The sequence below is a fragment of the Talpa occidentalis genome, unplaced genomic scaffold (assembly GCF_014898055.3).
Source record: "Talpa occidentalis isolate TD23 unplaced genomic scaffold, MPIMG_talOcc4v2.1 talOcc4.5, whole genome shotgun sequence".
Classification (NCBI taxonomy): domain Eukaryota; kingdom Metazoa; phylum Chordata; class Mammalia; order Eulipotyphla; family Talpidae; genus Talpa; species Talpa occidentalis.
This window is the reverse complement of record NW_023604861.1, coordinates 104,644,933-104,657,593: the sequence shown is the minus strand read 5'-3', so window position 1 is coordinate 104,657,593 and position 12,661 is coordinate 104,644,933. Positions and strand designations below refer to the sequence as shown.

Here is a 12,661-nt window from a genome sequence, read left to right as displayed (position 1 = left end):
AAGAGCAATAATACTTTATTTAAAATATATACAAAATTATTACTTTGAAACATAAATATTACTGTTCAACATATAGCATATAACACTGATTGGTGTACATTTTGGTACCTTCAGCTTTGTGATTTCTGATTTGCTCAAGGCTCCTAAAGAACATTCTCTAAGTGCCCCCCTAAGAGGAGGCCCTGCTGGCCCAGTCCTTTTTGGGGTCTGCTGTGTGACTCTACCCGCTGGGACCTGAAGGCAAACCCCAGCCTTTCTGGGGGCACTTGTGATGCAGAATTAATGGGGTCCTCCCCAACCAATCACAAGTCAATTGCCCTTTCTCCTCTTTCTCCTCTTCCTTATTCTTTCCCCTTCCCCCCCAGTCTGGGTACAAAGGAAGGATGGAGTTGGTGAGAAAAAAAATGTCAGTTATTTTCTTGACTAATCCTCCGCTAGGTTTATTTTAATGTAAACTATTATTCTCTTCATCCCGCTTCTATTCCTGACTCCATCTCCTTTAACATGGGAAGAAGAGTGTGAGAGAAGGAGGTGGCCTCTTCATACACACTAGAAAAGAAAAAGAGGAGAAACAAAAGGGAGGTCTGTGCTCTTGTGCCAAAGTCTAGTTACAATTATCCTGAGATAAACTGGAGAACTGCCTTTGGCGACAGCCTGTGCCTTATTCATCACTCTCTAGCACACAGTGCCTTGCATCTAGTAAACACTTAATAAATGCTCATTGCATGGAGAACCAAGTGGATGCAGGAGGTCTGGTGAGCACGGGTGGAATTTCACACCTGTCAGAGTCAGAGTGTTGGAGAAATCAGCGGGATGCTGGAGATCCTCTAGACCAGATTCCTGACTTGGCAGATGAGGAGACTGAAGCCCAGAAAAGTGAGGTGAAATGAACAGGGTAGGTGACTAGCTCCCAATAGAGTTAGACTTGGAATCAGGTTTTCTGAATTTCTCCTTACATTTCCTACTCTCTTAGGATTGGAAGCGATGGAGAGAGCCCCACAGCTTCAGCGGTGTGCCCTAAACTTAGGAGGTTCATCTCCCAACACTGGAGACTCCGTGCAGGTAGTGGCTGAGTATACAGCACAGATAGAAAGGTTCCCCTCCCTGGAAATCTGACTGTAGACCTATGGCCAGCCAAGGGGTGGGGGTCCCACAGAATATGGTGCAGGGTTTCGGGTGCTTTGGTGATGGATGTGGTCACACACATTTGAAGAGAGGTGATCCTATACCTCTGAATCAGACACAGTGTTGTAAACCAACATGACCTCAATAAAAAAATAATATAATTAATAAAATAAAATATTGAATCTAAAAAATGAAAAAGAAAAAAAGGAAAGGTCCCCACTGGGCAGCCTGGGTTTGAGAACCAAGCTCTCCCAGAGGTGGCCCAGAGGCAGCAGTCAGATTCCTTCGGACTGGAATGAGGTAGGAGGAGCACAAGAGATCCAAGATCTGCAAGGAACTGCCAGTGGCTCAGGAGTTCCTCATGCCCTCAGCTGCCAGCCTGCGCTGAGGTCCACTGGGCAGCTCACAGAGGCTGCAGCCCCAGGGTGTCAGAGGAAACATGTAAACAAAGCCCACGAACCACTTCTGAAATGGAAAACAAGTGACTGCAAATGCGCAGAAACAATGAGTTGCAGAGAAGTCGAGTGTTTTTCCACAGAGCAGGGAAGGAAAGGGGAACAAAGCGGAACAGGGAGTGTGGAGGGAGGGGCCCGGGGCTGAGACACTGACAAGGAAGGCGTCAGGAGGGCTTCAGGGCACAGGGGTGCTGTGGGCCCAGCCTGGCAGAAGGGGTGTGGCATCATGTACGAGTGCTCAGGGGTTCAGGTGGGCTTCCTCTCCACTCCCAGGATGCCCCCGAAAATTCTTGGCTTCCAACCACTGACCCTCCCGTGCATCACACCAGGGAACTGAGGAGCACCGGGGCTTCCTCTGCCAGCAGCGTTTTGGTTTACAGGAAGGATGAGTCTGCCAGACCAGAAATGTGCTTCCGACTGACATTGAGAAACCTGTGTGTTTCCCCATAGGCCACAAACACAAACACTTAGAAGAATGTTGGTGTCAAATAAAATGCACAATGACCCATAAAAGGAGACCGACTCGGATTTCTCACAGGAGAATTTGGCACCGTAGAGTTTTTCTTAAGCACGTGGAGAGGAGACGTTAGCCAGAGACTTCCTCCGGCCCCAGACCCAACCAGTCTCACTCCGAGGGGCTCCTCTCTCCTCTGCCCTGACTTTCTGTCCAACTTCTAAACCCTTGCCCCTTCCTACTTTGCCTCAACTACCTTCTTGAATCCATCAGACCCACAAAATGCTCTCCAGTGAGAAACAAAAATAATTTGTTCTGAAAATTTGGGAGTCAACAACTCATCTGGCAACAAATGATACCTTTGTGCTTAAATGGCCACCACGAAAAGCTGATTGGGACGAAAGTGCCAGGAAGCCGAGCAGGTCAGACGAGCCCCATCCTGGAGCCAGTCCACGAGCCCAGCCTCCTTGAAACAGCAGCCTGCCCCCCCTAAACAGCAGACTGGTTTTCGTTGCACACATAGACAGTGCTTGGCTGGATTCTTCTGCGGATCCGCTCAGGCACTTTAGGGGGGATTTGGAAGGTCTGGGGCAGCAACTCTATGCAAGCCTCACGGAATTTTTTGATTCTCCAGCAGTAGACAATGGGATTGAAGACAGACTTGAGGTAGCTGAGCCAAAGAACACAGGAGCTGGTGGTGTAGAAGGAGGAGCTGCAGTAGAACCTCCGGCTGAACACAGACAGAAGGCTGTAGACTGTGTGAGGCAGCCAGCAGAGCGAGAAGCCCACAAAGAGGATCAGGATGGTGGTGAAGGCCTTGGTTTTGAAGCTCAAGTCCATACTGACCTGCTGTTGCCGCTGGAGCCGCCTCAAGCCCGCCCTCGTCAGATGTCTCAGGTCCAGGCTGTCAGACTGGTTGTGGACGCGGATGGCGTTCTTCCGGACCGTGTGGAGGATGCACAGATAGGAGCACAGCATGACACCAAAGGGTGCAAAGAACACAGCCACCACCAGCGTCACAACGTAGGCACGGTTGGCCAAGAACTCCGAGTAGCCCAGCACGCACTGAGGGGCCCGAGCAGGCACCTCCACAAAGGTCCAACCTGCAAGAGAGGGAGCAGAGACGCAGAAAGACAGCGCCCAGGAGGTGGCGATTATCACCTTGGCCCTCCGTGGATTCAGCTTGTCCTGACGCTGCACGATGATGAGAAAGCGGTCCACGCTGATGATGAGCAGGATGGCCACGCCCTCCAGGACAAAAAACCAGTAAAGTGTGGCCGAAAGTCGGCAAAAGTAATCCCCAAAGTGCCAGTGGACCGTGATCAGGGTGACGGCAGTGAACGGCATGCAGCATAAGGACAGCATGATGTCTGAGAAGGCCAGCGTGGCCAGCAGTAGGTTGATGGCAGAGCGCATGGCTGGCCTCTGATACACAATGATGCAGACAACGGCGTTGCCCAGGAATCCCACCACGATCATCAGCATCATGACTACTGCCAAGGATATCCTGAGGGGGGCGGCCGGGGGAGCCAACCCGGAGTCCGACACATTGGTCCCATTCAGCAGCAGGTATTCAAAAGTCAGCATGGATGTGCTGTTGCAGGCCATAGTGGAGGCAGACGAGGCCAGGGCAGAAACAGCTGGACAGGCTCCTCTCAGTGCTTTGGTGGCAGCTGGCTGCTGGCTGCCAGCTACATCTTCTTCCTGGATGCCCTGGGTCTCTTGGGCACTGGGCTGGTCAGGAGAGATGTCTTTCTTTGGGAACACTAGCTGGGGACTCACCTTTTATCAATCACATCCTCATCATCTCTGCAACAATTGATGGTGTCCACGCCTTTGGACTTAGACACTCTCTGTAGCCTAGGAAGAGAGTAAGGAAGAGCACAAAAGATAGGGAGTTAGACTTCCCACATACACGTCAAATAGGGCAGTGTTTAAATATTAGAGGTATTCTAAACACTAGAGTGGTGGGCCTCTGTGAGCACAGCACTGTGAAGCTATCTGTACCTCTGCAGTACGAGTTCGATCCTCAGTGAGAGAGCTACTCACTTGGCACAGCAGACCTTTCTTGCCCGTTGCTCTCCTCAGCTTGTATTTCAGTAGATCTGTCTGCTTTGCTCCCCTCTCTGACTCTGGTGAATCCTCTTACCCCTGAACCTCTGGCCTACACCCCAGTTCTTGTATGCAAAAATAAATAAAATAAAAATCTTACAATAATGGAATAAATAAAAGTAATGTCTTCTAAAAGTAAACAGCCGGGACCTTCCTGGTGGCACAAGGGATTAAGACGCAACCTATGAAGCTCACTGCAGCCACCGCAGCATGACTTCGATCCCCAGCCAGGTAGCTACCCACATGGCGCAACAGACTCTCCTGACTCACCTGCTGCTCCCCTCAGCAGTGTCTTTCAGTCAATCTGCTTGTTTTGTTCCCCACTCTGTCTCCGATGAATCCTCTCACCTGCCATACCTCCGGCCTGTACCCCAGTTCTTGTATGTATAAATAAATAAATGTTTAAAAAATAAATAAATAAAAGTAACCAGCCAACTAACTCCAAAGTAACACCTTCTGAACTTTCCAAGACATTAGTGTTCCTTAATGAAAATTTTGGAGGGATGTTTGTGCAGTAAATTCTTCCATAGCATGCTCCCCTAATCTTTTTTTCTTCTACATCCTTTGTACCCCTCTGACACTTTCTCCTTCCTACCTCCCTCTGAATTTCAGAAACCTTACTTCTTTATCAGTGTCCACTAGTTTTTTAAGTACTCTGCTTTGTAAAATTAACCATATGTAAGTGTCCAATATTTGTTTTTGTCATTCTAACTTATTTTACTACAGTTAGTTCCCTGCCTTCTACTGTGCAGTCAATGGTTAAAATTTCTTTCCTTTTGGCTACCTTCTATCCCATAATGTGGACATACCACATCCTCGTGATCCAGTTTCTATCAGTGGGCATCTAGGTTGTTTCCATGTCCTGGTTATTGTAAGTAATGCTGCAAAAGACACTGTAGCATGTCATTTTTTGAGTTCATGGCTTCTTGTTCTTCAGATAAATGCTCAACAATGGGATGGCTAGATCACATGCTATTTCAAATTTTGTTTAGTAAGGTAAATCCAGATAGCTTTCCAAAATGTTTGTACAGTTTACAGTCCCAGCAATGATGTATTATAGTTCCTCCTTCTCCAAATTCTCTCCAAAACTTATTGTTGGGGTCTTTGTAATATGTGCCATTCTCACAAGTATGAGATGGTCTATCATTTGCTTTTTTTTTTTTTTTTTTTAAAGATTTATTTATTTATTTATACAAGCACTGGGTACAGTCAGAAGCGCGGGAGGGTGAGAGAATTCACCAGAGCCAGAGCGGGGAGCAGAGCAGGCAGAAGGACCAAAGTACACTGCTGAGGGGAGCAGCGGGCGCCATGTGGGACCCTCCTCTGGAGGCCGGGGAGCAGCCGGAATCGAACCAGTGCCACCGGGGAGGCCCTATTGCTTTTGACTCGCATAACTCTTATTAAAAGTGATGCTGGGCCTCCCCAGTGTGCAGTGGTTGAGCGCTCAGTTGCGAAGCTGTCCGCAGCCTCTGCAACACCGGTTCCATCCCCGGCCACCTGGCGAGGGTCCCACATGGCGCGCAGACCTCTCCTGCCGCCCGCTGCTCCCCTCAGCAGTGTACTTCGGTCCTTCTGCCTGCTCTGCTCCCCGCTCTGGCTCTGGTGAATTCTCTCACCCTCTCGCGCTTCTGACTGTACCCAGTGCTTGTATAAATAAATAAAAATAAATCTTTAAAAAAAAAAGTGATGCTGAATTCAAAAAAGATAAACATATGCAATTTGCAGCAACATGGATGGCGCTGGAAGGGCTCATGCTCAGCGAAATAAGCCAGAAAGAAAAAGAAAAATACCGGATGGTCTCACTCATAGCAGGAATCTAGAAAACTTAAATAAGGGACCAGGAAAATGAATAACTGTAAGAAAGTGAAAATCAAAATCAACAAAAACTATGAACCAGAGATACTCTATGAAGGGTGGGAGCGGGGAGGGGAGGGATTGGGGTCAAAATCAGGGGGTTGCAATTGTATGGGGAATATAAAAATAAAATTCATAAAATAAAAAAAAATTTTAATAAATAAATAAAAATAAAAGCGATGCTGAATATTTACATATATACGTACTGGCTTGCCACATCTTCTCTTTGGTGAATTGTTGTTCAGATCTGCTGTCCATTTATTAATTGGATTGTTTGATTTTTTGTTGTTAAATTGAATAAGTTTTTTGTATGTCTTGTATATGTATATTGGCTGTATCATGTGTGAATATTTTCTCTCATTCAGTAGGATATCTTTTTAATCTACTTATATTTTCTTTCCTTATATAAAAACTTTCTAATTTGAGGAAATCCTAATTGTTTATTTTTGGTTTTATTTCCCTTGCCTTAGGGATGGTGTCTTCAAGGACATATTTATCATTATTTTCATGAAACATTGCACCCATTTTTTTCTCTCTATATTTTATTGTTCAGGTCTTACATCTAAGTGTCTGAGCCATTATTTTTGTATGGAGCTAGAGAGTGCACTCACATAGGGTCACAAGCAACACAGTCACTGGCCCTTCCCCGTACCTTGTGGAACATCCCCTGGGCTGCGAGTGAGTGTCACAGGGTGCCCTGTAACACTCAGTACCCTGGAGTCTGGACATGAGTCCTGTGGGTGGGGTCCACTCAGTGTGTGTTTCTTAGGTGGGGTTTGCCCAGGATGAGTTCCTTTGGGTGGGACCAGAGAACAGAATGCTCTTTATACCCTGTCAGAGAAGAAATTCTTTTGGAACTATTTTACACAAACATTAAAAAAAAATATTCAGGTACTCACTACACTCAGGTAGACATACTGGTTAATTCACCCACAGATTTAGAAACACACACACACACATACACAGCTGATAGTATTTTCTCTTTCTGATGGTTCTCAATCAGTCAAATGAGAGAAATTTGGTGAACTCCTCCACATTCATTAATATTGCCTGAGCCAACCAATCAGTGTTTGTGATACTGAATTTTGAAGTCCTACTCTAGAAGAACATACTGGTTCACAAATGCCAAAGTGAAAAAGAGAAGTCAATTTTGGCAGATGGGAAAGTTTGCTGTGGAAACAGCTTGATTCTGTCATTACCTGCAACCAGATCACCTGTCTTTCTGATACAAACTCTCAAGCAGATGGTATATTTCAATTTAATAACTTTATTGGCAATGAAAAAATGCAAAGAGCTGCCAAAAGTAATGCATTGAGTAGCTGTGCTTAGAAACAGGTGTTATGCCACATGTCTTAACTTCTAAGGAAAGTGAGTGGAAAGAGAACAGAGTTTTAATTTCTCAACTCAGGTAAGACTCTAGGGGATGGGAGAGGATTTTTCAAATAGAACGGAATTCAGAGAACTTTCATTGATACAAATCTTTATTGACTATGTTTCTTATTAATGCTGAATTTATTGTGTGCTTATTATGTGCCAGGCTTAGCTCTTGACAAGGGTCAGTGATTTTCCGGGCCCACAGCACCAGCTCACCTAGGACCTTGTTAAATATGCAGATAATCAGGGCCAAGCTAGAGTTGCTCAGTCAGAAACTTTGGGGTTTCTGTTTTTTTTTTTCTGTTTTACTAAGCATTCTAGGGGTGTAGATGTTCTGTTTTGTGAGACCACTTGACATAGCTTATCTCACTGAGGCTTACCATTGACCCAGTTTCACAGGTAAATTGACGAGCAATTCTTTACCTAGGGAGTCATAGAATATCCCTCCTTAGAACTCAGGAGGTCTGAGCTCACCCTGAGTTAGGCCATTTCTATAATAGTATAAATGGGGGTTCACTTCAGACTTCCACATCTGCAGTGAGTTTGTATTTCAGAGCAATGGCAATGATGTCTTTCAGAGGAAAAGATTCAGGTGAGTGGGTGTGGAGACTCTGAGCAGGATCAGCATGCAGAGGACCACGGCAGGAGTGGACAGACCCTGGACACAAGGCTGCCCTCAGCCCTGAAATACGCTCTGTGCTGCAAATGGGAGAACTCTCACAGCTGCCTCTGGAGCAAGTGTGGATAACACCAATCGTCCCTCCAATGTAAAGTCTACTGACTATTGAAAATGTAATATTCAAGGCTAGCTCCATGGAGGGTGATGTAGAAATTTTGTCACCCTCCAGTCTCCTTGATCAATCCTCAGTGGTCCCCAACCCACATCTGGAAAGCATTTGTAACAGGGCTTCAAGGACTTAGAGGTAATGTTCTGAACACACAGTTGCCCATGAACTCTTCCAGGCTGTGCACTCCAGGTGGGAAGCTCTAATCTAAATAGCCAACTTGCAAGTTCCTACAGACACAGGGTCTGATGCAGACTTAAGTTTTGCTCTGACCAAAGAAACAGTAATAACATATAGTTTGGGGATAAAACTTTAAAATAGACAAACTATTCCAGAAATGTGCTCTTAATTCTCATGGTTACTTTATGATATATATATATATTTTAAGATTTATTTATTTTATTTATACAAGCACTGAGTACAGTCAAAAGCACGGGAGGGTGAGAGAATTCACCAGAGCCAGAGCATGGAACAGAACAGGCAGACAGACAGAGGACACTGCTGAGGGGAGCAGTGGGTGTGGCAGGAGAGGTCTGCATGCCATGTGGGATGCTTGCCCCAGCGGCCGGGGATCGAACCAGCACTGCAGAGGCTGCGGGCAGCCTCGCAGCCCAGCGCTCAACCACTGTGCCACTGGGGAGGCCCCTGATAATATATTATTCCCATCTATCCATGAGGAAACAACAGATAATGATTAAGTGACTGAAGATGATGCAAGTGGAAGCAGGGAGAATACAGTCTCCTCTTCTGGTCCTGGACCTAACTGCTCATCCTCTGTTCTGGGTAAGGCCCACGTGGCGATCCTAGCTAATGCAAACTCACTAATGCAGATTCCTTTCTACAGATTCAGATTATGATTCAGACTGACTCACTGCCTACATTTACGCTAGTTATGAGAAAGAACGATTGCTATTTTAAGTATGTCTGAAAACTCCAAAGTAACCTACCCAATAATTATAAAATGTCTGGTTTTTTTTTAACCACAATGAGATACCACCTTTCACCAGTAAGAAGGGAACATATTAAAAAAACTAGCAACAACAAATGTTGGCGAGGATATGGTGATAAAGGAACTCTCCTACATGGCTGGTAGGAATGCAAATTGGTCCAGCCACTATGGAAAGCTGTCTGGATATTCTTCAGTCTAATAAAAATGGAGTTAACACATGACCCAACAATTTCACTCCTAGGGATCTACCCAAAGGACACAAAAACATTAATTCAAAGGGATACCTGCACCCTTATGTTTATTGCAGCACTATTTATAATAGGTAAAAGTTGGAACCAACCCAAATGTCCAAAAATAGATGACTGGATCAAGAAGATGTGGTATATACACCCAATGGAGTACTATTCAGCAATCAAAAAAGATAAATTAATGCCATTCGCATCAACATGGATGGAGCTACAAGGGATTATGCTCAGTGAAATAAGTCAGAAGGAGAAAGAAAAATACCAGATGGTTTCACTTATAGGAGGAATATAGGGGAACCCAATAAGGGATCAGGGGAAAAAATAAAAATGAAAAAAAACAACAAAACAAAAATAAACAGACAACTATAAATCAGAGATATACTATAGGAGAGGGGAGGGAGAAGAATCAAAACAGGGGTGGAAAGAGCATAAGGGACTGTGGTGATGATGCACAGGTGAATGGGTAGTGGAAATTATATGGGGACTACACCTGAGAAAAGAAAGCAAACAGTGTGAAAAAAAATTTTGAACAATGATGCAAAATATATAAAATAAATAAATTATTATTTTAAAAAAGTCTGTTTTTTATGTATTTTTTTAAAAAATTTATTTATTTATACAAGCACTGCGTACAGTCAGAAGCGCGGGAGAGTGAGAGAATTCCCCAGAGCCAGAGCGGGGAGCAGAGCAGGCAGAAGGACCGAAGTACACTGCTGAGGGGAGCAGCGGGCGGCAGGAGAGGTCTGCGCGCCATGTGGGACCCTTGCCGGCAGCGGGGGATCAAACTGGCACTGCAGAGGCTGCGGGCAGCTTTCCAACCCAGCGATCAATCGCTGCGTCCAGGGGAGGCCCTGTTTTTTTTGTATCTTTATGTTACCACCTTTCTGTAGGGGAGGCCAAATTACATGACTCACTTAAGAATGTTATTCCAAGTGAATCCTTTTGAATTTTATCTGTGCATTTAACTGTTATGGGCTAACTTTTTTTTTTTCCTTTCTGAAGTAGTTTAGAGGTGTTGTGCCTTAGGCGGGGTTTTTAAAGTCCCCTTAACTATGTATGAAGATTTTGCTAGAGGCGCAAAGCATATGGTGCTTGTTTAAAAGTGACTATGGCTTGGTATTTTAATGAAATCTAAGACACAGCACCTTCTCAAGATGCTGAAAAATAAGACCTGCCAATGTCGCCTATTTTCAGGTAGAGCTTGTGGGGTCCCAGTAGCCTGCACCTGGAGTGCTCAGGACAGCTGTAGTTTATTGGAACTGGAGGAAACCAGGCTGGCACCTCACATATCTCAAGACAGAAGAGGGGTTGCTTGGCAAAAACTTTTTCCTTTTCCAAAATTACATCTGCAATCATCCCTCACTCCTTTTAACTTGGCTTTCTAAAAAACTAATTTTAAACTTCTCTGGCTACCTCTGCAGTTTTTCTAACATTTTCATGCCGCTTTCTGAAAAAAAAAAAAAAAAAAACCTACATCTGATAAAAATATCATTTGCAATAAAGAAGACCAATATAACTTCTGTATTCAATTAAAACTTATTTTGGAAGATATTCCAATGCTTTAAACAGCCTTACTGAGGCAATTCACCTATCACAAAATTTGCCCATTGCAGAAGAACTAAAAAGGAACTTCTCCAAAGACGAAATGCAAAAGGCCAACAGGCATATGAAAAAATGTTCAGCATCACTTGTAATCAGGGAAATGCAAATCAAAACTACAATGAGATACCATCTTATACCAGTGAGAATGGCACATATTAAAAAAAAATAGCTACCACAAATGTTGGCAAAGATGTGGAGAAAAAGGATCTCTCCTGCACTGCTGGTGGGAGTGTAAACTGTTCCAACCACTATGGAAAGCTGTGTGGAGATTCCTCAACCTGCTAAAGATGGAGCTTCCATATGATCCAGCAATTCCACTCCTAGTTATTTACCCAAAGGACACAGAATCGTTAATTCAAAAGAGCACCTGCACCCCTATGTTTATAGCAGCACCATTTACAATAGGTAAGCTATGGAAACAACCCAAATGCCCCAAAATAGATGACTGGATCAAGAAGATGTGGTACATATACACAATGGAATATTACTCAGCAATCAAAAAAGATAAACTCATGCAATTTGTAGCAACATGGATGGAGCTGGAAGGGATCATTCTCAGCGAAATAAGCCAGAAATAAAAAGAAAAATACCGGATGGTCTCACTCATAGCAGGAATCTAGAAAACCTAAATAAGGAACCAGGAAAAAGACTATAATAAAGTAAAAATCAAAATCAACAAGCAACTATAAACCAGAGACACACTACGGGGGAGAGGGGAGGGAAGAAGGGATTAGGGTCAAAATAAGGGGGGTGGGAATTATATGGGGAATATAACCAAGATGAAAATGCATACATTGTGCAAAAATGAAAAATGATGTAAAAATACATAAAACAAAATATAAAAAAAAAATTTGTCCATCGTAGGTCTACAATTCAGTGTTCTTGGTCCATTTATAATGTGTGACTGTTGCCACAGTCTACTTCTAGAACATTTCCATCATCCCCCCAAAAGATCCCCAGTGTCTATTTACAGTCAACTGATTGAAAGTTTTTAAGACTGGATTTCAATTTATTTTCCACTGAAGAGTTCTCAATACCGAGAACTCAATTGTTCTCAATACTGAGAATTCAAGAGTTCTCAATTGTCAAGCCCATGAGCTTGACAATTCTAACAAGAGCTGGTCACGCTTGCATTTATGTTCCTCCTGAGACCCTGAACGTGGTGTTGGAGAGGCTCCCTTCCTGATAAAGATGAAAAATCATTTATATCATTTTAGACTTGTCCCTGTCCCATATTGATATTTCTGACCTTGAATTTAAAAGTATTAGTTCGACAGGAAGCAGATCAAGTTAACTCACATATCCATACCTCCACCAGCCAACATAAAGGCAGGATGAAGCAATGACATAGAGGAGGCCGTGGGGGCCTGACCAGTACGTAACCCCAGAAGCTCTAAACCATGGCCACGGCTCTGCTGCTTAGCCTCATAACCCAGGGAAAATTCCCAAGTGTTCAGTCTCAGTTTCTTCTTTTGTACCCAACTCACAGAGTTGTCACAAAGATTAATTATTTAGAAAATCACCTTGCAAATTGCAAGGCACAAAGCAAGGGGAGGGATGGACCTTTTTCAGGGCAGATGATGAGTCTAGTCCCTCCCCATCAGGGGGTACACTGGGCTGTATGGATTGTCTGAGCCAACTTTGGTTATGTGGTTCACGGGAAGTGGGGTCATGACATCTTTCTGAGAGTTTTGCTTCTGAACAAA

General features: G+C 44.2%; 1 protein-coding gene across 7 annotated transcripts in view; it reads right to left on the bottom strand.

Moving 5' to 3' along the window:
• Positions 1-12,661, bottom strand: part of GPR45 (G protein-coupled receptor 45) — a 61,936-nt gene continuing 49,275 nt past the window's right edge. For all 7 annotated transcript variants that reach the window (XM_054701981.1, XM_054701980.1, XM_054701983.1 and 4 more), the window contains one exon: positions 1-3,894. In XM_054701981.1, the coding sequence (XP_054557956.1) occupies positions 2,524-3,642 (1,119 nt within the window). In that variant the 5' untranslated portion in view covers positions 3,643-3,894 and the 3' untranslated portion in view covers positions 1-2,523. The remainder of the gene's footprint in view (positions 3,895-12,661) is intronic.